Below are 26,924 nucleotides of genomic sequence, written 5' to 3' on the forward strand. Positions count from 1 at the left end.
GTGTTGATAACAGTATGACATTGGAAGAGAGGTGATCTTCCTAAGATATTCATTGAAGAAGGAAGTTTTAGAATGCAGACTTCAGTTTGAGTCTCAGCAAATTAGAAATGCTTAGAAAACACTTCTGTAAACAATCTTTACAGGGATGGGATTTTTTTCCTCCAGAAGGAAGAAGGGGAACAATTTCCCAAGAGTGGTTCTGAGAAACTTCAAGTGGTGCAATTTAGACAGCATGATTATGAATCTGGACACTGATTTATTATATAGGGTATCATTATGTTTATTGCAATACTTACTGATTTTTAATTTTAAAGCTTTTTTTTATCAAGCTAACTCACTGACAGGTGAAATTGCACTTAGGATTTAGAGATGTGTACACCCCCCAGCACATGACTTTCAAAGTCTGTTTCAATGTTTCTATTTTCAGCTTTCCTTGGAGGTTCTTAACAAATGATACTCATTCAAGTCAAAGATATTAAGTTATGATGGCCAAAATATAAATAAAATAAATGATGGATTAGAAGTCTTTTGAGAGTTCTTTCAGTCTTTAGTTATTTATTCCTCCATTCCACAAATAGTTATTGAGCTTTGGTCTATATGTCAGAGTTCTAGTTGAACACATGGGAAAAAAAATCCCTGCCCTTATAACATTTCTAACCCAGAGGCTATGATGAACACCATTCAGATTTCTTATTCCCAAAGGAAGCAGTAGGACTTAGATGTTTCTGAGATCTCTTCTATTAATTCTATGTTTTCTTATTTTTGGAAATAACATCTAGCCCTTAATGTGCGAACAACAAAATAAAAGTAAATAAGTCAGTTGTCCTGGGTCCTATAGGACTTCACATATCATTCCAAGGACTTGAGATTTACTCTGATGTGTGAATCCTTTGGAAGTTTGGGGCGTAAGAACCACATAGTCTCATTCACATTGGTAAAAAAGAAATACCCTGACCAGCACCGCGGCTCACTAGGCTAATCCTCCACCTGTGGCGCCGGCACACCGGGTTCTAGTCCTGGTTGGGGCGCCGGATTCTGTCCCGGTTGCTCCTCTTTCAGTCCAGCTCTCTGCTGTGGCCCGGGAGGGCAGTGGAGGATGGCCCAAGTGCTTGGGCCCCTCATCCGCATGGGAGACCAGGAGGAAGCATCTGGCTCCTGGCTTCAGATTGGTGCAGCACGCTAGCAGTAGCAACCATTTGGGGGGTGAACCAACAGAAGGAAGACCTTTCTCTCCATCTCTCTCTCTCTCACTGTCTAACTCTGCCTGTCAAAAAAAAAAAAAAAAAAAGAAAGAAAGAAAGAAAGAAACACCCTGGTTCTGTGTTACAAACAGCCTGTTTGAGGGCAAGAATAGAAGAAGAACTGTAAAAAGGAAATTACAAAAATATAGGTGAGAAATGATATTGATTTGGGCAAAAGCGTTTGCTATGTCAGTGATGATTAGCACTTGACTTGCATTTTACTGGATACACATTTTGAAGATAGGCCTACTGGGTCTGATGATGGACTGGATGTCAGAGAAGTCAAGGACAATGGTAAGGTATGGTTACCTGGGCAACTGGAACACAGGTGCTGCCACATCTGACATGCAGAATAGTGTATGTAGGACAGGTTTGTATATGGTTCAGGAAAATCAAGAGTTCTATTTTGGACAGGCACGTTGGAAGTGTTATTTAAACATTAAAGGGGAGGTGCCAACGAGGAGAGCTGGCTTTCCTTTGCAACCCTGGAACTCAGAGGAGAGTGACAGAGCATACATAAAATGTTGGAGGCATGAGTATATGGAAGGTATCTGAAGTCATGAGACTGGATGACCATAGACAACACCAAGGCAGTAGATAAAGAGAAGCAGACCAACGTCGTTGTGATCAACAAGAACAATAATTTAATTGAGCAACTGAGTCATCTAAATCTGTTAGACCACAAAAACCTCCATCATGCCACAGCCACATCCAGGTCTCCCATTAGGAACATCCAATCCTTTAAAATGAGTAAATTCAAGGTTAATTCTTTTCACCAAAGTCAAATCTACAAAATTCTGAGCTATTGTATCCTGCAGTATTTGCAGCCCTTTAATCAATTTTCACTTCCTAGTTTAGCAGGTTTGCTCAGTGGCTGCTCCCTGTTACTTGGCCACTCATTTTTATTTATTTTTTATTTATTTATTTTTAATTTATTTTTAATTTTTTTTTCAGGCAGAGTGGACAGTGAGAGAGAGAGACAGAGAGAAAGGTCTTCCTTTTTGCCATTGGTTCATCCTCCAATGGCCTCCACGGCCGGCGCGCTGTGGCCGGCGCATTGTTCTGATCCGAAGGCAGGAGCCAGGTGCTTCTCCTGGTCTCCCATGCAGGTGCAGGGCCCAAGGACCTGGGCAATCCTCCACTGCCCTCCCAGGCCACAGCAGAGAACTGGACTGGAAGAGGGGCAACTGGGACAGAATCCGGCACCCCGACCGGGACACCCGGTGTGCCGGCGCCGCAAGGTGGAGGATTAGCCTAGTGAGCCGCGGTGCCGGCCTGGCCACTCATTTTTAAATCCCTGTATTCCTATTGTTTCAGCTTCCTATTTTGTTAACTGCTGGGGAACATGTTGGGAGAAAGAACTTATTAGGCTTATTTGCCTCAGTCACTGATCATTTTAGTCACCTACAAAAGCAAAAATGAAGCATAATGCAACACAATCCTATTAGGGCCAAAAGTTTTACTGTTTTTCTTTCTCCCTCCTTTCCTCTTTTCCTCCTTCCTCATCTCCTTCCACTTTCTCCCCCCCCCCCCCATCCCATTCCTCTTGTTTTTCTAAGCAGACTGTGCAGAGCCTCTGCCAAGCCCATATTTCCAGGTCACATACTTGGCTTGAGAGTCATTCCAGTCCATTGTACATTTTTTTATGTCTAGAGGCTATTTGCACAATCACATCTGTAGAGTGTATCAACACTATGGGGTCAGGATGTGTTTGGTACAAAAAACAATCAGACTAGATTCCCACTGCCAGAATTTGGCTAGATATAGATGAGTATCTAATGAGCATATGTTTCCAAAACTAAATCACATCCATCTCACTTAAAAATTTAGACACATCTATCTAATTGGTAGTTTAGAATTGGAAATCACCAAATACATTTTAAAAGATCATATTGTATGAATGCTTTTTACAGAATGAGTTTTAAATGCTAAAAAAAATGCAATTAATTAGTCCACAATCCCAGGGAGCCTGGTATTATCCTAACACTTACCTATCTTTTTGCTGCAGAATTTGATCTTCCAGTATAGTTTTGGAGTCGATTACATTGATTCGCTTTGATGCATGTGCTGGAGAGGAAGATGGTCAGTGCTTTTACATCCATACAAACAAATGATCCACAAAACAGAGACATACAGTGAAGGGATGACTCCCAGTGGAGAGATTTTGAGTTCTAGATCCATAGGTATCGCGGGAATCCTTTCACTTTTCCCCACTATTTCTGCTTCATCTAAAATATCATGTAATATCTTGGTAAAATTAAGATTCTTTACAATGAAACATCCCACAGAGAAATCCCTTTTTGGATTTTAGAGAAGGCTGCTAATCTATTTTGGATCTTTCATGGAAGAGCTAAATTTTTGGCTACATGGCTCTAAGCTTTAAAAGAACAACGGAATTTCAACAAATCTTATACATGATTTTTATGAAGAATGATTTAAAAACCACCATGGTAAATTTCCTAGATCTGTCAGTTTCTCACAAAGTCAGTAACAGCAACATTGTTCTAATGCATATTGATTAACTCTTAGCTCCGAACTTGCCCTGTGCAGGAGCTATTATAGTAATCCTTCTACTGTAGTTATCCTTGTTTTAGAGATAAAGAGACTGAGGTATTAAGAGTTTAAGTAGGTCAAACAGATCAAGGTCACACTGCTGAAACTACCAGAGACTAAGGTTCAAGCCATGTTGGTGATTTTGTTAGTAAACACTTCAGAGTTGGGCAGATTTTGCATGTGTGTTGTGTGTGTGTGTGTTTTCCAAATACGATATTTAATTCCTTGAATTTCAGATTTCTTATTTCCTAAAGGAAGAAACCCAACTCTGATGTTTCTACAGTCTGTCACATGAATTCTTTACTTCTTTATTTCTAGAAGTAACCACTTAGCCCCTAATGAGAGAATCTAATCTAATTTACTTCAACCACTGGCACAAAGGGATTCCAGGCTCAGAGACTGAAGGGATCAGTTTGGAGAGGTCTCAGCTTCTGATCCCAAAGTACACTTCATATTTACAGTTCTATCAATAAAATTTAAAATGTACACACAATTTATAGAGCACTTTCACAGACGCTATGTAAGTTAAGTACCAAAATGGGTCCATGAGGCAAAGGAATAGGAAAACTTGATTGAACTTTGCAGGAGAAAAATAAAATGTGGATAAATGATTTGCCTGAAACCCAGAGTTTGAAAGAGAAACTGAGGCAGAGGAGCGGGAAGTAAGCCAAGCAAGAAGGAACTGGGTCTACCCTTGGCTTTTCATGCTAAGTCAATGCACTTGTCCCTCTATGTCTGGGAAAATATTTCAGAGCTTAATTCATCTCTGGCATGAAAGAGAAGGAGCATTAGATTCTAATTTTGCCGCTTACAATTTGTCTTAATTTGTGAAAGATACCAAATCGTTTTGTCAAAATCAGGACCATGAAACCTCGGGAGATTTTAGGGACAATTAAGTAAATGTGATACACCTGAATATGGAGGCATAGTTAATATGTATAACAAAGTAGCTACCATGAATATTATTAGCGTCCATGAAAATTTGCCAAGGGAGTACTTACTCAATTTCATAGAATGAAATGTTGCTCAAATATAGAATCAAAATTAAAGCCAAGTAGGATCTTTCCATAAACAAAACAGGAATTAGGCAAAACTAAACCTACAAATGTATACATTTCATCTTCATTTCTTTTGTATCTTTCTTCATAAACCCATTTCTTATTCCTGATTATCTTATAAAACATCCCCTTAGAGTGAGGCACAGATTTTTCAGACCTGGGTGTAATATAAACCCAAATTACAATGCAAATAAATAGTAGATTTGAGTCTTTACTTGCTAAGTTATCTGTCAACAATGTCATCAGAATGATCTGGAAACAAGAAAGAGTGGCTGAGGAAAGAGCTATCTGGGTGTAGGGGAAGGATTACAATGTGCAGTGCTCAGTTCCACGAGAGACACGAGGAGAAACAGAGCTGGCTCAAGGCCTGCATTTCTTAAAGGGAATCCAGTCATGTCTATGAAGACTGATGTAGTGATTCAGTGTGAAGAGCGGGTCCCAGGTTCCTGACAATTGGCCCACTGTTTTTTCTACAATGCTGTGCTGACTTATACTTCCATTGCAGTGCTACATAAGTTTACTAGAATTTTCTTGCTTTTTAAACAAAGATTTATTTATTTTATAGAGGAGAAAGACACACACACACACACAAAGAAGAGAGAGAGACAGAGAAGGGAAGAAAGAGAGAGAGAGAGAATCTTCCCTTTGCTGGTTCTTCACTCCTCAAATGGTCACAATGGCTGGGGCTGTGCCAAACCATAGCCTGGAGTCTGGAAATCCATCCAGGTCTCCCATGTGTATACAGGAGCCCAAGCACTGGGACCATCTTCAGTTACTTTCCCAAGCACATTAGGAGGGAACTGGATAGGGAGCTAAGCAGCCAGGACTTGAATCTCTGCTTACATTATAGGCAGCAGCTTAATCCACTGCGCCACGATGCTGGCCCCCAACGTGAATTTCTAAATGGAAGGATTGTGTACCTCGAAAGGATTTTTTGAACAGACTTAATGTCAAAAAGGATGAATTACAACAAAGAACAGGGGTATTTTAGGGTGATTTTAGAAGTGGGACCACACCTCTGATACTGCCCTTCCTATCAGCTAATCTCTTTCCCCTAAATCCTAGCAAAACTACTTTCAGATTATGATGTTTCTTTACTTGTTATGCAAAAAAGAGAAATGAAGTTCCTTACCAGGACAAGCCTGCATTTAACATCCGTGGGATCCAGGACAAATGTAAAGATGGCAGCCTGAGAGTTTTCTAATTACTGAAATCATAGGCGGAGTTAACAGACCCTGCAATAAGCACTGTTACTGACCCTGACAAAAGCTCTCAACCCCTGCATGGTCCAGGTGAGATTTCCTCTGGGGAGCAGTGAAGGTCTTTGCTCCCCTCTGCTCCCACCCTGGCTTCATCCAACAGAACCTCCCTATACATCTGTGGACGCATGTCCAGTATCTGTGCACCCCTACCCTCAAGAAAAAAAAAAATCCTTGGTCCAGAGCTATGCATGCCAGCAGAGCAATCTGCCTGTAGAGGGGTAGACCCAAGGCACAACAGCACAGTCTCAGGAGCAAGTCTCTGCCATTTAGACACAGAGCACTAGGACCTAGGAACAGGATGTGGTCAAGAATTAGTGGATTAAAACAGTAGACTGGATAAAAAAATTATGGTACATGTACTCTATAGAATACTATACAGCAGTAAAAAACAATGAAACCCGGTCATTTGCAACAAGATGGAGGAATCCGGAAAACATTATGCTGAATGAAATAAGACAGTCCCAAAGGGACAGATATCATATGTTCTCCCTGAACGGTGACAACTAACTAAGCACCAAAGGAGAAACCTGTTGAAGTGAATTGGACATTATGAGAAACAGTGACTTGATCAGCTCTTGTCCTGACTGTTGATGTACAATGCAATATTTTATCCATTAAAGTATTTTTTTGTTCTATTACTATTGTTTGAACTCTGTAATTACACAATTATTCTTAGGTGTTTAAATTTTAACTGAAAAGTGATCCCTGTTAAATGTAAGAGTGGGAAAAAGAGAGGGAGGAGATGTACAATTTGGGACATGCTCAATCGGACTTGCCCCAAACGGTGGAGTTAGAAAGGTGCCAGGGGATTCCAATACAATCCCATCAAGGTGGCATGTACCAATGCCATCTCACTAGTCCAAGTGATCATCTTCAGTTCACAATTGATCACACTGATAGGTCTAAGAGTCAAAGGGATCACACAAACAAGACTAGTGTCTGCTAGTACTAACTGATAGAATAAAAAAGGGAGAGAACAATCCAACATGGGAAGCGGGATACACAGCAGACTCATAGAATGGCAGATGTCCTAAATAGCACTCTGGCCTCAGAATCAGCCCTTAAGGCATTTGGATATGGCTGAAGAGCCCATGAGAGCATTGTAGGCATGGAAAGTCAAGACACTCTGGAAAAAAACAACAACAACAACAACAACAAAAAAACCCTAAATGAAAGATCTCTGTGAGTGAGATCCCAGTGGAAGAATGGGGCCATCAAAGAAGGAGGTACCTTTCTCTGAAGGGAGGAGAAAAGTTCCACTTTGACTATGACCCTATCGGAATAAGATCAAAGTCGGCGAACCCTAAAGGCTTCCATAGCCTTGGCAACTCATGACTAGAGCCTAGGGAGATTACTGATGCCATAAACAAGAGTGTCAAATTGTTAAGTCAGCAACAGGAGTCACTGTGTACTTACGTCCCATGTGGGATCTGTCCTTAATGTGTTGTCCAATGGGAAGTAATGCTATAATTAGTACTGAAACAGTATTTTTACACTTTGTGTTTCTGTGTGGGTGCAAACTGATGAAATCTTTACTTAGTATATACTGAATTGATCTTCTGTATATAAAGATAATTGAAAATGAAAAAAAAAACTTGTTTTTTTTAAATTGGAAATTGCATAGAAAATTAATTACTTTTTAAAAAATATCATGCAGGATCTCTGTCATTAATGTGCTGTACATTGTGATTTAATGCTATAACTAGTACTTCAACAGTATTTTTCACTTGGTGCTGCTATGTGAGGGCAAACTGTTGAAACCTTTACTTAATATATACTAAACTGATCTTCTGTATATAAAGAGAATTGAAAATGAATCTTGATGTGAATGGAAGGGGAGAGGGAGCGGGAAAGGGGAGGGTTGTGGGTAGGAGGGAAGTTATGGGGGGGGGGAAAGCCATTGTAATCCATAAGCTGTACTTTGGAAATTTATATTCATTAAATAAAAGTTAAAAAAAAAAGAATTAGTGGATTGAGAGGACTCTCTTGGGGGTCACAATCCCTTGGTCTCTTGGACAGAGAGTTAGGCAGAGAAGGTCAGACCAGAGACTCTCTGATGGAGCACAAGACTGGGTCAGGTGGACTCAGGTCTAAGGGGGTTAATGCAGGTGCATGAAACTGAATGCAACTGGCCTGCAGTTGTTGCTTAATAAGGTTTTTAATGTAATCCAAATCCATTTTTGCCCTGCTCTCTATGGTGGCTAGAGAAACCATGCTATAAATTGCTGTCTATCTATCCATCCATCTATCTATTTTAACTATCTATCTATCTATCTATCTATCTATCTATCTATCATCTATCTATCTATTTAGTGACTGGAGTATTTTTGTGGCTTTTAAAAGCCTTTATTTTTTTAATCCAGCATTTGAAAAAAATCAAAATCCCAGAAAAACTGATCTTCAAAAACATATTCTATGGGGCTGGCATTGTAGCATATCTGATTAAGCTGCCAACTGTGATGCCAGCATCCCATATGAGCGCTGGTTCTTGTCCTGGCTGCTCCATTTCTGATCCAGCTCCCTGCTAATGTGCCTGAGAAATCAGCTGAGGATGGCTCAAGTGATTGGGCCCTGCACCCATGTGGGAGACCTGGAAGAAGCTCCTGGCTCCTGGCTTCGGCTTGCCCCTGCCCTGGGATCTGCTATGCGGAAAACAGTCATGTCTTCTCTATCATTGCTGCCATTTGGGGACTGAACCAATAGATGGTAGATCTTTCTCTTTCTATCTCTATACTCTCCTGTTTGTAATTCTAATTTTCAAATAGATAAATAAATAAATAAATCTTTAAAAGAAACCACATTCTATTTCTAGTACAAAAATTATCTCTACTTACCATTTTCCTGAATGTTGACAGAAAAGACAGATCAAGAGAATTAGAGAAAAAGCTCAAATTGCATTTTTCTAATTGGCATATTTCTGATGGGGAGGTGATAACTAACATCTGTGAGTCAAACCAAATTCAAGAAAAATCTTGTTTTTAATCTGTTTTCTGTATAGCAAATCCCACAATTTTGAAATGATACATTTCTTATTTTGTGGTAAATACTGAACTTAAAATTTACACATTGCTCAACTTTAGAGCTATATTTTCTAAAGTAAAGCAACTTATTCAAACATATATCAAAGGGTTTGTGGACAATGATTGAACTTTAATAAATAAATTTATTTTTTTAAAAATGAAATTCATACATAGAAGGCATCTCTAAAACAAACATGAAAAATACTATGCATGGATTTCAAAAAATTTTTGCACCAAAACAAGCTTATCTTTTAATTCCAGTTTACATGAGCTTTTTGGAGTGCCCTAATATATCATGTTGCCTTAAAAATAAATTGTATCAAGAAAAACGAGAAAGAGAGATACTGGCTCATAGCATTCCAAATCATCCTATTAACGGCCAACGAAATTCACTTCTAGATTCAACTGCTAACAAATATCTGCTGTACACCTGTTATTTGTCTACCATGAGGCTACCTAAGTTCTGGAAATTGAGAAAATAATATACTACTACCTTAGTGTAGTCCTATAAGGCACTAATAGCCATATCTATCCTATACATAAAACATAAATTAACAGCCTGACTGAGTAGGCAAGGAATCATTTCCACTAGCCATTAAGACAATGGGAGGTGTTTCTTTTACTAAGAATGACTACAGTCATATGATGACGCATCAAATATTTTTAATGTACCTATAAATAGAATATTTGCAATGTGAAAATGGAGTAAAGATAAGGAGTAAGAAAACAGCAATAGACAACTAGTGTGTGTTAGCTTAGGTTTAAGAGAAACATATCAGCAGAATAAGTTTGATTTTGGATTTTGTGACACTAAAACAATGAATTGCACTGGTCTTATTATAAACTGCTCTCATAGTTTTATTGCCCTCATATCTATGTGAAAGGTAAAGAGAGTTGATAGATGCCAACTCATGCAGAAAATAAGGAGACATAGCTCTATATTCCTTCTTAACGGTGAAATTTCAAAATAGTTAGCTAGTTTTACAGTTTGCAGCGGTGTTCTGGTATAGGAAAAGGATCATGATGTGAAAGTCTACATGAGGAATTCTCCATATCTGTAAATAAAGGGCAATGGCATATCCAACTTACAGAGTGGCAAGGGTTGGTCTCTGAAATCTTACAATAACACTGGACTGCAAACATCACTGCATCCTGAACATTATGTAGGGATCAAACCATTTCAAGCGTTTTAAAACATCCATAGATATGAAATTTGAAGTCTAGGATTATGGCGACAAAAATTAGTAAAGAAAAATAACTGTCAGTGTTTAAAAGTGGAACAAATAGGGCCAGCATTGTGGCACCATGGATTAAGCCACCACTTACGACACTGGCATCCCATAGCTGGTCTAGTCCCAGCTACTCTGGTTGTGATCCAGCTTCCTGCTAATGTGCCAGGGAAGGCAACAGAAGTTGGCTCAAGTACTGGGAACCCTGCCAACTTGTGGGAGGCTAGGATGGAGTTCCCGGCCCCTGGCTTTGGCCTGGTTCACACCTGGCTGTTATACCCATTTAGAAAGTGAACCAGTCCATCAAGAACCCTTTCTCTCTCTCTCTCTCTCTCAAATCTCACTCTCTGCTTCCCCTCTCCAGTCTGTCATTCTTTCAAATAAATAAATCTTCAAAAAAAAAAAAAAAAGAACTCTTTCTCTTTGCCTTTCCTTGGATCATTTTTCTTTTGTTTCTCCTCCTCAGAGTGTTATATTACAACTCAGGTGTTTAAATATTTACCATTTATTTCACATGAACTCTTCTCAATGTTATGAATTTTAAAGGAGATAGAATATTTAGAACCATTATGCTCTGGACTTGAAATAGTTTATAGATCGCCTAATCAATCAGTTCATAGGTGAAGGAAGAGACTCTGGGACATTTAAAATTGTCTTGAAATTATTAAATGAACTTGAATGTTAACTGACATGTCCCACTGTGTTTGTCTCTTTTATATGGAAAGAAGGTGCCCTCCATCGAAATTACACAGGATGGATGAAGAAAAACACAGAGCAGAAATCAGTAAATTAATGAACATTTACAATGGGTAGACACACGGTATCCTAGGTTTAGCTTTCATTGTGTCCTTACCATTTTCTTTTTCATTGAAGGCCTGAAGGAAATTAGTGAGGTTTTTGGTTTTAGACACCAGCTCTTGGTATGTTCCCATATGGGCAACTCGGCCATTTTCCATGACAACAATAAGATCCACCTGTGGCAAAAGTGTGAGGTTGTGTGTCACTAAAATACGAGTCTGAAAGACAAAAATGTTTTATTCCATAGTTACAAAAAATTTTGGCACCAAGAACCTATTTCAAAGAAAGCAGCAGTCAGTTTTTCTGTCTTCATGATTTCAATGGGTAATTTTAATAATGTCAGTTTAAGATGGCATCTATATATTTCACAATGAATGATGGTGTGCTGCAAGACAAGGAACTAGTTCGCAAATGTGACTTTAACTCTTTGATTCAGGTAATTTTCATTCATTATAAATGAATCAATTTCACAGAAAATTCAAAGTAATTCCATAACTGTCATCCTTGCTTATTTTTGTAATATATGGTTCAATTACCAAAGAGTATTTGACCCAAATCAAAATTCAGGTTCTTTATTTTTAAATCTTTCATATTACTTTACATATATATATACATATATATATACATATATATATATGTACATATAAATGCAAGTGAATGAGAAACTTGACATTCGCACATCATTATTTAGTTAGCTACATATAAAGTTCCTTTATATTTAAAATAGGAATAGTGATATATCCTATATTAGACATTTGTTATAACTATAGGAACTGATTTAATTTGCCAAGCATGGCATATACTTGGTAAATATAAATTCCTGTTTTCTTAGCCCCTTCACAAAATACTTGAATCAGTATGCTATGCTAGTGATACCAATCTTAAACCATAAATAGCCAACAAAATGTTTTTGCAAAGAAAATGGCATGCGAAAAACACCACTTTTTCAAAAAAGATCAACTAAACTAAAAACGACTCACTGACACATGAGTCTCCTTAGAATATTGCATTATTTGATGAAGTAAGAAACACATAAATTATCACCAGAGAAAACTTTTACAAATAAAAATTTAAAAACTAAAAAATTTGATGAAAGATGAAAGATTTATACAATCTGAAGAGAAACTAGAGTATTTTATCTCAAAAATTAAGAAAAGAAAGAAGAGGAAGTTGGCCGGCACCGCGGCTCACTTGGCTAATCCTCTGCCTGTGGTGCTGGCACTCTGGGTTCTAGTCCCGGTTGGGGCGCCGGTTCTGTCCCGGTTGCTCCTCTTCCAGTCCAGCTCTCTGCTGTGGCCCGGGAGTGCAGTGGAGGATGGCCCAAGTGCTTGGGCCCTGCACCCACATGGGAGACCAGGAGAAGCACCTGGCTCTTGGCTTCAGATCGGCACACCGCGCAGGCCATGTCGGCCATTTGGGTGGGGAACCAATGGAAGGAAGACCTTTCTCTCTGTCTCTCTCTCTCACTGTCTACTCTGCCAGTCAAAGAAAAATTAAAAAAAAAAAAAGAAGAGGAAGTGTATTGTATTCTTAGAATTGTATCTATGAATTACATTGAATCTGTCTTTACATTAATATCACATTAACATGAGAATTGATCAGAATTGTGTTGTAGTGATTATCTTGCATTTGCTGTTACCCTGAGAATCTAATGTATTAATAAAATCCTTAAGTAAAAAAAGAGAAGAAAAAATAAAGTGACGCTGTAAAAACATGTGTCTGTAAAGGAATGGTATAAGCAACCTATTTATTTTCATGTGAAATTTGACCGCTTTGCTTAAAGAAATAAAATAATTGGAACTGTAGGCACTTTGCTAGGCATATTCTCCTCTCTCCAGCCCTCGAAGCAAAGCATAAATGATGCTATGGCTACCTTGTTTTTCAAAAGACCTGAGGATCCTATCACGTTTTCAAAAAGCTGCTTTCCAACATGGACATCAACGGCAGACAAGGGATCGTCCAAGAGGTAGATGTCGGCCCCGCTGTAGACAGCTCTGGCCAGACTGACTCGGTGCTTCTGGCCACCACTTATGTTCACTCCCTGAGAACAGAGCAGGAGAGAAACAAGACCAGAGAAAAGCATGTGAATCTCAGAGCACGTGCAGTTGCATTCAATCTTATTTTGCAGCATAGACAGACAACCAACCATCATGAAGCTCGAATGTTTATTTACGCATGGATTCCCAGGTCTACCGCAGCCTATTTCCAAGTATCCCTCATTTGTGCAAATTAACAGATGAGTCTATTTTTTCTTAACTGCTTATTCTCAAAAGGAGATGCTAACAAGTAAGGAGAAAAGAGTTTCCAAATCCCTCACTCTGAAAAGCCATGTCTGTGGAATATTAAACAAGTCTTTGGCTGCCAACCATATACTGACACCAGTGATCATTTTTAAATTGACACATAGGAAATTGAGAATAATAGCTGAATTACCAAAACAGTAATCAACATGTCCTATTTTCTCCTGGAGAAAGATTAGTACAAGTCTTGTTGGCAAAAGTACAACTCTCAGAAGCAAAAATAGGGAATATATATCACCTCGTGTGAGAATTAAATTTGACACGTACAGCCATGTATGGAGAATTATGAGGCCAGCCCTAATTTACTTGATTTATTTTATAGTTAGTATTTACATATTTAGTGTTAAGTTTTCAGTACAGCACAGAATTTAACCAGTGACTTATAATTATAAAATATCACACCTTCTTCACATTTCTCGTCTTCTCCAAGTATGTTTATATTCAGAGTGCTGGGCTAGCACTTGGGATTTAAAGATAAATGAAGCAGAACTTCTATCACGAGTAACTCACAGTTTGACGAGAAATAGACAAGAAAAGTAACATATATACACACATATATATAAAGTAATGTGATGTGTGTGTGTTAGTCTACAATTCATAGTTTTGCTATAAGCATTCAATGAATGTAAAGATATTTAGAACAAATATAGTACTAAGTAAAATCAATGTTAGCTATTATCCAATCACTACCTTCTCCAATCCATTCTCTGCTTTGTCCTCACTTATGTTATATTTTGCATATAAACTTTGGATTCCCACATCTCCTCACTCCCATGATTCATGAGCAGTAACAAATTCCTGACTATAAATTTCAGATGCTCATATTCTGGTATTAACTCATCTCCGTAATCACTCTGACAATACTGTCCTCAAGTGGCTGATTTGCCACTTGCAGAAGCTATTCCTTTTTCTGGGGAGCCCACACCCTCCTTGTCCAACTTAAAGCCTACTTATGCTACAGATTCCACTGGAAAGTCATCTTCAGGGGACCAGCACTGTGGCGCTGTGGCGCTGTGGCGCTGTGGTGCAGGTTAAAGCTCCTCTGCAGCGTCGGCATCCCATATGGGCACCGGTTCAAGTTCCGGCTGCTCCACTTCCAATCCAGCTCTCAGCTGTGGCCTGAGAAAGCAGTAGTGACCCAAGTCCTTGGGCCTCTGCACCCATGTGAGAGAACCAGAAGAAGCTCCTAGCTCTTGGCCGATTGGTGCAGCTCCAGCCATTGCGGCCATCTGGGGACTGAACCAGAGGATGGAAGACCTTTCTCTTTCTATCTCCGCCTCTCCGTAAAAGTCATCTTCCAACCAGTGCGCCGAGGGAAGGGGTTCATTCTAGCCTTGCTGTTTGTCTTGTTGGTATAATTGGCATTATCCAAGTCAATCTCTCTCGTCATCCTATTAGCTCCTATCTGAGTCATCCTTGTATTCCCAATACTGAGTATTTGACAGCTGGTGATCAGTTAACATTGGTAAAGATAGCTGGTGGACATCACTGACAGAGATCCACTGGACTGTAAATCCCTGGAGGGCAGAGTGACAGCTCACTTGCTTACCATTGTGTACCCCATAGCAGAACAAGGGCATATAATAAAGTGTATGTGGCATATAATAAACTGTGTGTGAACAATTAAAGATTGCCATAAAGAAAGGGGAGAGGGAGCGGGAAAGGGGAGGGTTGCGGGCGGGAGGGAAGTTATGGGAGGGGGGAAGCCATTGTAACCCATAAGCTGTACTTTGGAAATTTATATTCATTAAATAAAAGTTTAATAAATGAAAAAAAAAGAAAAGATAAATAAAAGTGAGGGAAAAGTCTCCATTCATTGCCTGGGTTGTTTCACAAAAAAAGCTGTAAACAGATTTCATTCTGAGATACTCAATTATATGTTGCATTCATGTGCATCAGCACATGAGGAGAAATTTCATTATAAAAAGAAAAAAAACTATAAATAGCAATAGGATTTGATGCCTATATTAAATCTATGTTTCCTAATTTCAAACTTTCTTTTTAAGTTCTTGGTAGTTATATGCTGTGAGACATAATATGTTTTATAGATTGGTTTACTAGCATATTGTTCAATGTATTATTAAAAGGCCTGAAGAAGTCATATTTCTGCCCGATCTTAGCTACCACACTTTGCTGAGGGATACGTAAAAGCCAGAAAATATTCAGGAAGTGGAAGAATATACTTACGTAATACTAGTGAGAAAGTACATTTGCAAAATAGCAGGTTATGAATGAAGCAAGCCTAGATAAAAGGTAAGTTTTCTATATTTTCTATACTCTCTTTTTTATCATTTTATTTATTTATTTAATTTTATCAATTTATATAATGGGTTATGCTCACTCTCTTTTGAGAATTAAAATCACTCTGTAAGAATTATTTATCCATCTTTATAGCACACATGAATTGAAGACTGAAGATTCTTTTGTATTCACATTTAATTTTAATGAGGATTTCTATCAGGGGCTGGGGATAATCTCTCTGGGTTCACACTCTGGGTCATGATCTCATCTGTCTTTTTTTTTTTTTTTTTCACTGCAAAACATGGAACAGAGTAATGGCAGAATATTATCACAATGAAGATAAAGCAGGACCCAGGAGTGAGTGGTAAACAAGGCCCTCTTCAGCAGGAAGGCAGCAAGCTGAAGTAGGCATATTCCTAACAGCGCTGTCTCAGGGCCTCCACAGAACCCAGACCTGATGCCACCACTGGAAAAAGATTCGTTCTCATTGTAGCCTGGACTTTGTGCACAAGAGATGCAGGAAAAAAAACAGAATCATTATTCACTCATTAGAAAGTGGACAGCATTGTGCCAGCAAATGAAACCGAAGTGTTGCTGATCTAATTAGGAAGATTTTATTCCCCTATGTGGACACAAACAACAGAATTTCCTACTGGTTTTGAACCTACTTTCCAGTCAAATTAAATAATTAGCTGTTGGTAATACTGCCATCTTGTCCACGGGAATACTATAATGATTTCTTAAGTTTATACTTGTAGAGCTCTTCAAGTCCTCAGTAAAAAGGGTATCTTTTATTAGCACAGCTGAGTGGAATTCATTTCTGCGTATGATAAAATATATTTTACTAACTCTTTCTCCAATCTCAGTTTGATCTCCATTTGGTAACTGCTCCAAATCAGGAACGAGAGCACAGGCTTCCAAAATTTGCTCGTAAAACTGCTTCTGCATGGTGGAGCCAAAGAGAATGTTTTCTTGCAAAGTGCAATTCTGAATCCAGGCCTGCTGGGAAACATAAGCCACAGAGCCCTAAAAAAAGAAAGAAAGGAAGGAATATTCTTAACATGGGAAAACGAGAAGTTTTCTGCACCAATTTAAGGGAATAAACACAGTCCATGGTTTTTGCCTTCTTGTTTCAAAATGTCATTTAAAAAATAGCGCAGTTTATTTCTTCAGTGTAAATATATAGATCATAATGTCCTAATATCAAATATGTTCATGACAGTTCCCTTCCAAAGACTACTTTGTGGTTCTTTCTTTTCACTGTAGGTTCTATCAAAGTTGTCTGTGCCCGGTTGGCTTTTTCTGGAAGCAGAAACTAAGTGTATTAGTTTGTTGGGGCTGCAGTACCTAGGTACCAAGAATGTATTTTCTCAGGGTTCTAGAGGCTAGGCCTCTGGGATGGAGGTGTCAACCGGGCTGGTTTCTTGGGCGGCTCTCTGGTGTGTTAATGACTGCTTTCCTGCTGTGCATCTTATGGCATCCTCCCTCTGTGTGTGCACCTGTGCCCTGACAGCTTCCTCCCACAGCGACAAAGGTCCTACTGGGTTAGCTGAGCTTGTTTAACTTAACTAACTCTTTAAATAAATATAGCATCTCAAAAACGCAGCTCCAGTCTGAGGTACTGGGAGTGAGGACTTCAGTACACGAATTTAGGGAGAACACAGTTCGTTCTTATCACTGAGACAGACTTGGGAGTGCGTATTTCATCTTCGGGATCGACCACTGTAAAAGGACAAAAGGAAGAGAAATTGGGTATTGAAGTCACACTGCAATGGAGACCTGACCACGCTTTGGCCAACCCTCCAGAGAGCTACCGATGAGGCTCACCCCTAGGCTGGGATAGTGGGACTTTCCTTCAGTCAAGACCAATACAGAAGGAAATGATTTGCTACAAGAACTCCGGTAGCTGGAAGGCACGTTTCTCTCCGAAGGGGAATCTGGGCAGTGCATACCCATGTCTTGTTATTGACATTGACCCCTTTTCCTAAATTCATTTTTTGGCAACCTTCTGAGTGGAGATGATAAGGATGTGACAACTGCTACATAAAGCAGTCTCATAATTAACCCTACCTTTCTTGAAAAGAACTTAAAATATTTGAACTGGAGGCCTACCTTTCAGTTTCCCTCGTGGACTCTAGTTGAACATGATTTTGGAGTGTTTTGACTACGGCCCACTCCCTAACAATACCAGTCATTTAAAATACTTTCTGAAGTAGACGTGTTTGTAACTATTAGCCTTTTGATTTCCTCCAGCTACATTAAAGATCAAAGGCTAACATTTAATTCTTCTTTGCTGAGCATGTAAGACACTGAATGGCTTTTGATAAAAAACAATATACTTTTAATCTGACCTGATCCTGCACACACGCGTAATTGCTCTTGAATCTCAATGTGGAGTGAATAATACAGCCTTTGAATAGAACAGCATATTAATTCAGCCCACAGGTGAAAGTCATTTTGAATACCTGCTACATATTAAGCAAGTTAGAGTAAAAGAATACATGAAAAAAGATGGAAGAATATGAAAAATGGCATATAACATACAATAGAAACTTAATACTATATTGAGATGTATAGCCTTATACCGATATTATTACAAGAGCTGAAAAACAGGTGATTATTATCAAGGAGATGTAGATTTTTTTCCTTTATTATTATTTTAATTATTATTTGCCTTTCACAAAGAAAATGTTTATTTCATACTTAATAGTGTAACTACAAAGGAAAGGAGCAAGAGAATATCATTATGTTCTTAGTATAGTATCTACAAATCTAATTAAAAACTAATTAAAAATTAAAATTTAAAAATTTTTAAAAAGAAAAAAACAAAAGCTACAGGAAAAGTAAGACTTGTATAGTAAAATTCAGTGGAACTGAATATGATTTAGCAAACTCAGGCAAGTATGCACTTCTTCAAGGAGACATCTTTTTCAACTCTGTTATTAAAGGCAGATACCAATATAAATTTATTGAGAAACAAATCATGGACTTGCTATTTTATGAATCATTAAGAATCATGATATATACTGAGTCATTGCCCCCATTAAAATTAATCATTGTTGTTCATAAGCACTTTGTCTTATTAATAAACTTTCATTATTTTTGAAAAAGTAAAGTGGAATACAACTCTATCAAAATATGACTGACAGAGCTTAAAATAAAACATTGCAGAAAAAGAATGACAATTTTCAACAGCAGGAAATGTGTGCAAATTAAATCCCCAGACTGTTGAACTTGATTAACATATAGTTCTCTTTCAGTATGTTTTTAAGGGGAAAATTTATTAATGGAATGGAGAATACAAAGGGAAATATCTAAGAATCATAGGGTTTTCATAATTAATTTAGATTTTCAAATATTAGCTCATTAAAATTATAGTATCTAAGTTAATTCATTTAAAAAAGGTGTGAGAGCTTTCCCTAAACAAAATATTATTTTGAATGTTTCATTACAACACATAAACACAGTAGGTGTTCCTATAATTAACTTGTTGATTAAGCTTTGAGTGTCCATTTGTGTGTTTGTATAAACATATATTATTTGTGCACATAGACATCCAAAATTATTTTAATCAGTAAGCTGAGCTCATTTACTATTATTGGTATGATCAAAGTATTGGACCACTTGAGTTCAATTCCATCATATTGATTTTTTTAATTTATGTATTTCTTTGTCATTTACTTTATATAACATATATATGCATATAGAGAATCCTATTTATTCTTTACAGTATGTGTTTTTTTATTTTTATATTTATGTGGCACATAAACAGTTATCCATATTTTAGGACAAAATGTGATGAATAATGTATGAGAATGATGATTGCCTCATTCTGAAGAGTGATTATCTCTAAAGATAAATGAAAATGAGGGAGTCAGGGAGAAATAAATTTCTTTCTTAATATTTTAAAATAAAAAAGGTGCTAATTGAAAAGTAGTCTCCCAATCGCTGCTGTTCCATCAAAGAACATTTAATATCGAACATTCTGCATGAATGGTATCTGGTGGGAAATTCTGATAGTAAAGAAAAGTAGTAAAGAAAAGGGAAAGTTCAGAGGCAAAGGGCAATCTTAGAATTTAAAAATTGTGGTTAAAATATGTCTCCAAAAAGTGATCAAGTAAACACTGAAAAAGTAGAAAGATGTACACAAAAACATTTTTAAGCTCTAAACGTTGTTGGTCAAACTATTATAATAATCATATCACTTAATTAGATATAATCAAGATAATAAGGATTTTACTTATAAAATCAGCATAGAAATGTCTGGGGTAATAATTTAGAGTGCAATACTTCCAATCCTGCCATTGACCCAAATCAAAGTCTCCCTGAAAGCCAAAGTGACCAGTTCTAGGGACAGATAGTATCTTCTGACATGGATACCTGTAATTTAAGATAAACAGAGTTCTCTGCTTTACCATTACCAATGGCATTGTGCTAATTTCTTTTGCCACCATCAGCACTTTCTTAATTATAGACACTCAAAGATACAAGAAATAATCTTTAAGTCTTACCATGAGAGCCTCAATCATCACAAAGATGATAATGATAACTATGAATATTCATAGGGAGCTTCAGGTGTCTGCCAGGAACTAGGCTAAGTTTTGACATTCAATCTCATTCAGTCCCCACCCCAGACTTTTCAACTCACTGTCATTATCACTGTATTAGGTGGAACCTAGAATTTACATGATTTTTATCAATTTCTAATCATGTTCAAGATTAAAAAAGACTAGTTCATCTCTGATTACTTTTTTAATTCTTGAAAGCAAAATTGCTTTTTAATGTTTTGTTTCCTTTTTATTTATCAATTTAAACATTTATCCTAAGTGCCTTTGATATTTCCCTTGCTAGACTATGAACTATGAAAAAAGAGGGGCATTATCTTATACATATTTGCTTGCTTGGTACTAAGTACTAGGTGAATAGTATGTGTTCGGTAATTACATGGTAAAAGTAGTTTAAACAGTAAAAGAAAGTAACATTTTATAATATTTTGTAAATGATACTCACTAGACTAGGAAAAATGATGATTGTGTTGGCCTACAGAAAAATGGTGGTTTGCAATCATCATAAAGAACATAGGGCCACAATATAGCACATGTGATGTTAAAAAAACAAGTGTAAGATTATCAGAAAAAGTCTATATTAGATAAGAGTACTCAGAGAAAAAAGTAATAATAAAAATTAATCATGACATTTCTGGAATCATAAAAGTTATAAGGATAGGAGGAAAGATACACTATGAAGAAGTATAAAAGAAGGTTTAAAATTATTTTTTTCCAAAAAATTTAAAAAGGAGAATGTGAATAAAACTATTCTCAGATATAAGAAGTTTCTCCATCTTGTGAGAAGTGAGAAGGAAGGACTGGGTTTCTATTTTACTTAAGTTAGTTAGGTTTCAGCAAAAACGGACTGGATAGACTACTGTTTTAAAGGAGAAAGAACTGCTCAAGAACTTATTCAATTTTTCTTATTAATGACCTTTACTAATAGAACAAATGGCTGAGAGTGGGTGTCCCCATAGACTAATGCCTAAATTTTAGATGTACTTTATTAATATTATTATTTTTGGAAGGTTTTTTATGGCAAATATTCTACCCATGAGCAGCTACGAGGCATAATAGCAATGAAACGGCCATAATTACTTAGGAAATCTTGTAGTGAATAATAACTGAAAATCTAACCACAGAGTAACATAAATCACAAACATTTATTTCCAATTGTTTGCAATTCAGTTAAGATGATCAAACAATTACTATAAGCATTCATAAATGATCTGCTGAAGTATGTGGAGGACAGAATTGTTACTGATCCATGCATAGCTATTAAATTGCTATGGAAATGGAGATGTTTGTTATAAACTAGAAGTGCCCATTAAATATTTGCATCAACTCAATTTGATAGATTGTTGTTGACACCGACAAGCTGGCTAACGCCTCTTAGATTAGGAGATGATGAAAGAATCACTGGCATTACCTTTCTTTGGACTACTCCTGTGAGCTTCTCCATTTCCCCTAGAATGGCCGACAGCACAGATGACTTTCCAGAGCCAACTTGCCCAACCACAGCCACTAAAGCTCCCTCTGGAATCTTTATGTTCAAGCTGAAAGACAAGAAAAAGAGAAAGATGACTTTCTGCTATGCTTTAAAGAATTTTTATTTCAGAAAGAAAGAGAGAGAAAGAGAGAGAGAGAGAGAGAGAGAGAGAGAGAGAAACAGCTCCCAGCCACTGGTTCACTCCCTCAAGTGCCAACATTGGCTAGGGCTTAAATTAGGAGCTGGAATACAATCCAGGTCTCCCATGTGGTAGAAACCCAATTAACTGAACTCTCACTGCTGCCTTCCAGGGCATGTGTTACCAGGAAGCTGGGCAGGAGCTGGAGCCTGGAATTTAATCCAAGGTACTCCAATGTGGAACATGGATATTTGAACTACTGGGCTAAATGTTCACTCCATTGAGAGATAGAAAGAGAGCAAAACTTGCTGCCTCCCAGGGCACACATTAGTAGGAAGCTGGAATAAGGAGCTGAGCCAGGACTCATACCCAGGCACTCTAATATGAGATGCAGGAGTCCCTAAAGATATCATAACAGATAGGACAAATGCCTGCCCTGGTTATACTTGCTAATGCTGTCCGTTCTTAAATAAGACGTTGTATACAGCACTGAGCATCATCCCAGAAATTGTCACGTTTTACCTTCTTCTATAAAAATCTAGCTTTTTAAAATGCAAATCAGACATGAGCAATCAAATGTTGCAGGTGGAGAAACAAATAGAACAATGGATGGTAACATTCCCATGAAAAAGAAAGGCACAATGAAAGATTTTAAAAAAAGTCATATTAATTTCTGTAAACTCATCTTCTTATACTCTAAGAAACAAAATCCGTGAATATCATGGAACACAATATTAAATATTTTAAACATAGTTTCTGCAAAACATCACTTACTCTTTTAGTACTGGAATCCCTGCTTTATCCCAGGAAAAAGAAGCATTTGTGAATCCAACAGCATAATCTATGAAGAAAAAAAAGGACAATGATGCATTTTTAGGACCAATTTCCTTCAACCCAGGAGTCAAATAAATATTGACTGTGAAGAGAAAATGCTGACCTCCTGCATAGTTTGTTTCAATATTCTGAGGAAGAATCTCCTCAGAGTTGAGAAAGTCTTCCAAACGGCCCAGTGATATCCTTGTCTATCAAAAAAAGCATATGGAATTTATTTGAGGTTCAAATGGAGCTTTAACCACAAAGATTTTCCTGTGATTTGCAGCCTGATGCAAACTGAAGATGTCCATGTAAATATTGCAAGCATGGCTTGGATTGTTTTAATGCTGTAGGTGCCTTCTTCCTTAAAATGAAAGGGGGTTTCATGGTTCAAGTGTCAAAATAGATATCATCTATTTAAAAAGGCATGAGGGGGCCAGCGCTGTGGCATAGTGGGTAAAAGCCACTGTCTACAGAACCGGCATCCCAAATGGGCTCTGGTTCTAGTCCCGGCTGCTCCTCTTCCAATCCAGCTCTCTACTATGGAAAGCAGTAGAAGATGACCCAAGAGCTTGAGCCCTGCACCCGTTTGGGAGATGTGGAAGAAGCTCCTGGCTCCTGGCTTTGGATCAGTCCAGCTCCAGCCATTGTAGCCATTTAGGGAGAAAACCAGTGGATGGAAGACCTTTTTTTCTCTCTCTCTGCCTCTGCCTCTCTATAACTCTGACTTTCAAATAAAATAAATAAATCTTTAAAGAAAAAAAGGCATGAGAAGAAATAGTTTCCTTATTATTGCAGAAAATCCATAATACTTATTAACAAATAAAGATAGAGATTAACTTTCCCCCAGCTTTTCTGAGGGTAATTGATAAATAAATAAAAATTGTGTGTAAGGTATACAGTGTGATGTTTTGATACACATTCACATTTTTAATGACATAGAAATCAGGCTAATTAAATATGTATCACCTCACATGCTTATCTTTATTTCTTTTCTATGGGTGGTGAGAATATTTAACATGTATTCTCTTAGCAAATGTAAAGTAGAGGATATCTTATTATTAAGCAGTGTCACCATGTTGGACATTCAGTTTCCAGAACTTATTCATTTTATAACTGAAAAATTTATGACCTTCCACAAATATCTTTCCATTTTTTCCACCCCTAACAACCACTGCTACTCACTGCTTCTTTGAATTCAAACTTTTCCAATTCTATATGTGAGATCACACACTAGCTGTCTTTTGGTGTCTGGTTTATTTCGCTGAGCAAAATGTAGTACCATGTATTCACAAATGGTAGGATATTCTTTATTTTTTTTAAAGATTTATTTTATTTATATGAAAGACAGAGTTACAGAGAGAGGTAGAGACAGAGAGAGAGAGGTCTTCCATCTGCTGGTTCACTCCTCAGATGGCCGCAATGGCCAGAGTTGCGCCGATCCAAAACCGGGAGCCAGGAGCTTCTTCTGGATCTCCCACATGGGTGCAGGGGCCCAAGGACTTGGGCCATCTTCTACTGCTATCCCAGGCCATAGCAGAGAGCTGGATTAGAAGAGGAGCAGCTGGGATTAGAACCGGTGTCCATATGGGATGCCAGTGCTTCAGGCCACGATGTTAACCCACTGCACCACAGTGCCGGCCCTGGATATCCTTTAAGATTGGAAAATATTCCTCTGTGTGTGTGTGTGTATCTACACGCACAATAGCTATAAGATAGATACACACGTATACATACATACATATACATATACATTATATATGTATTAGACATTTCATTTTTACACATATACTTATACACAATAAACATTTTCTGTACCTATCCATTTGTCATTGGACACTTAGGTTATATTTATATCTTTGCAACTGTGAATAAAGCTGTAAAGAACATGGCAGAGATATCTTTTCAAGATACTGATTTTGTTTCCTTTATATATATACCCAGATGTAGAACTGTTGGGTCATATGTTAGCTCTATTTTTGATCTCTTGAGGGAACTACATATTGTTTTCCATAATGGTGTGCCAGTTAACCTTCCCAACAATAGCAAACAAAACCTCCATCTTCTTCACCTCTTTTCCAACACTTGTATCTTCTGATGTGCTTGATAATAGACATCCTAATTAATAGATACAAAGTGATATTTCATTGGGCTTAATAAGATAAAGTTTTAAGGACAACTTCAAGACTGTTGAATGAAATCTGTTTCTGATAATAAACCAAACTGCACTTTAGCTTTAGTGATAATAAATATTCAGTTACAATAAAAAATCTATAGAATATTTAGCTACTGTTAGCATAAATAAAATAACATTTTCTCCCCTGGAAGTGACTTCAATGAAATCTCAAGTACAATTTATTTACATTCTGCTAGAAGACTTGTGTGTTAACAGGTAGATGTGATAGGGCTGTAGTTATGTTCACTAAGTGTCTGTCATATTAGGACATATGGTTGTTTTTTTTTTTCCTCTTTTCTATTTTTTTCTATCTTTTCTATTTATTTTATATTTTATTGCCCTTCAGACAACTGATCTCCTCATTTGTCAAGTGAAGGTGGCAGACTATTGCTAGGAATTAAAGAATACTTCAGAATACCATACCTTTAGCCGGATTCTAATTTTGAAAGCAAAACAAAACTATTACTCAACAGTTGACATTTTCTTTAAGGAAACTGCTGTGAAAACAGATGTCAAAAGTATCACATCGATAGTACGTCGATGCCCTCTGTTGGTTGTTATATGTAACATAATATGAAAAAGCTAGGGTGTTACAGACATGCCTTACTTGGTATTTCCCGTTCGATTGTTATGTCTTATTCAAATAACAACAAAATAATTTAAAGGCCAAGTTCTGCGATCAAAGGGTTGGCACCAATAAGCATAGAGTCACTTTTTTATGAACACAGACCTGCAGAAAGGGATTCAAATGGAAGATATTCCGACAAGGCTCACCTGGCATTCAAAATGTTAACTAAGTCTTAGAGTATAACAGTCAAGGGACTCACTTTTGTGGATTCCCTGTGTTTTTGGCAGTCTTCTACTCATTGTAGTATCTAAATAGACTCAGGGGTTGGAGATGATAACTAAAGGCAGGCTGAACCAGGCTGGTGGTGTGTTGGCAGACTGGTACTATCAGCACTCTTTTCCCCCTGCTCCTTCATTGAATACAGATGGAATGCTCTGAACGCTGGGAAAAACTCAGATCCAGTTCCCCACAGAGCACCTAGTTAGAACTTTTCAGCTGAAAACAGAAAATGAAGCTTCGGATGGCAGAGTGGCTAACACCAGCTTTTCTGTTTGTTTTATGGTGCACAAAGTGATAAATTTTATTTTTTAAAAGGTGAGAAACACACACACACACATATGAGCATAGTTCAAGAACACAGTGGCCAGGAAGGGAGAAGGATGGGGGAGGGAAGCAGAGAAACAGGGCCTCAGTGGCCTGGGTAGGGGGGAGGGGGAGAGAGAGAGAGAGAGAGAGAAGCCTCTCCTGGGAGAAAAGCGTAAGGAAGGAAGACATGATTCTTTCCATTACATAATGTTCCCGGTGACTCATTAATTCAGGGAGACTAATTTTGAATGTGACATTTAAATAACAGCAAAAGTGAAATAAGGTAAAGAGAAAAGACACAATTACTTTATGTTAATCAAAATTTTAAAAAAAATACTTAAGGATATGGATATGGTAACACTGCTTTGATCACTAGATTTTGTAACATTACATGTGTATTAAAATATACTAAACCCCACAGAAAGCATAATAAACATTTAAAGAAAATATCTTAAAAGTGTAGATTTCAGTAGAGGAATCATTCTTAGTTTAATGGTACTCTGAATTTACCTGGACCACAGCTGAGATTATTACTGGTAAATCAAACAGAGGAATCCTCAAAATATTAAACAACGATATAGATGTGAACACTTTAGTGGCTGTTAAAATATTTTCTTCATCCAGTAAGAAATAGATGCCAAAGGTAGCCAGAGACACCTAAAAAATACATATTTTTTTCCATATGTTTGTTACTAATAACATTGAGTTAGTCACAAAAATTAGAAAAACAATTTTCTGTTTATTGAAGTTTAATACTACTGCTGAGGAAAATAAAATATAGGTTTAGCATAGATCATAAATTCATGAATCTTAGACAATTATACCCCCAAGACCACATGACCTAGCTCTATAAGACATGTCCTTCTTTTACTAGAATTTTTGTTAGCATTTAAAATATATACCAT

The 26,924-nt window shown here is 37.4% G+C and overlaps 1 protein-coding gene across 1 annotated transcript in view; it reads right to left on the bottom strand.

Annotated features, from left to right (window-relative positions):
- LOC133750704 (multidrug resistance-associated protein 1-like) overlaps window positions 1-26,924 on the bottom strand; it is a 102,122-nt gene that overhangs the window by 30,888 nt on the left and 44,310 nt on the right. The window contains exons 9-16 of the mRNA XM_062180355.1: window positions 26,530-26,676; window positions 22,815-22,899; window positions 22,652-22,718; window positions 21,679-21,805; window positions 16,552-16,728; window positions 13,035-13,202; window positions 11,217-11,379; window positions 3,233-3,308 (exon numbers count right to left, since the gene is read on the bottom strand). Coding sequence (XP_062036339.1) covers window positions 3,233-3,308; window positions 11,217-11,379; window positions 13,035-13,202; window positions 16,552-16,728; window positions 21,679-21,805; window positions 22,652-22,718; window positions 22,815-22,899; window positions 26,530-26,676 — 1,010 coding nt within the window. The remainder of the gene's footprint in view (window positions 1-3,232; window positions 3,309-11,216; window positions 11,380-13,034; window positions 13,203-16,551; window positions 16,729-21,678; window positions 21,806-22,651; window positions 22,719-22,814; window positions 22,900-26,529; window positions 26,677-26,924) is intronic.

Source organism: Lepus europaeus, chromosome 2 (assembly GCF_033115175.1).
Source record: "Lepus europaeus isolate LE1 chromosome 2, mLepTim1.pri, whole genome shotgun sequence".
NCBI lineage: Eukaryota > Metazoa > Chordata > Mammalia > Lagomorpha > Leporidae > Lepus > Lepus europaeus.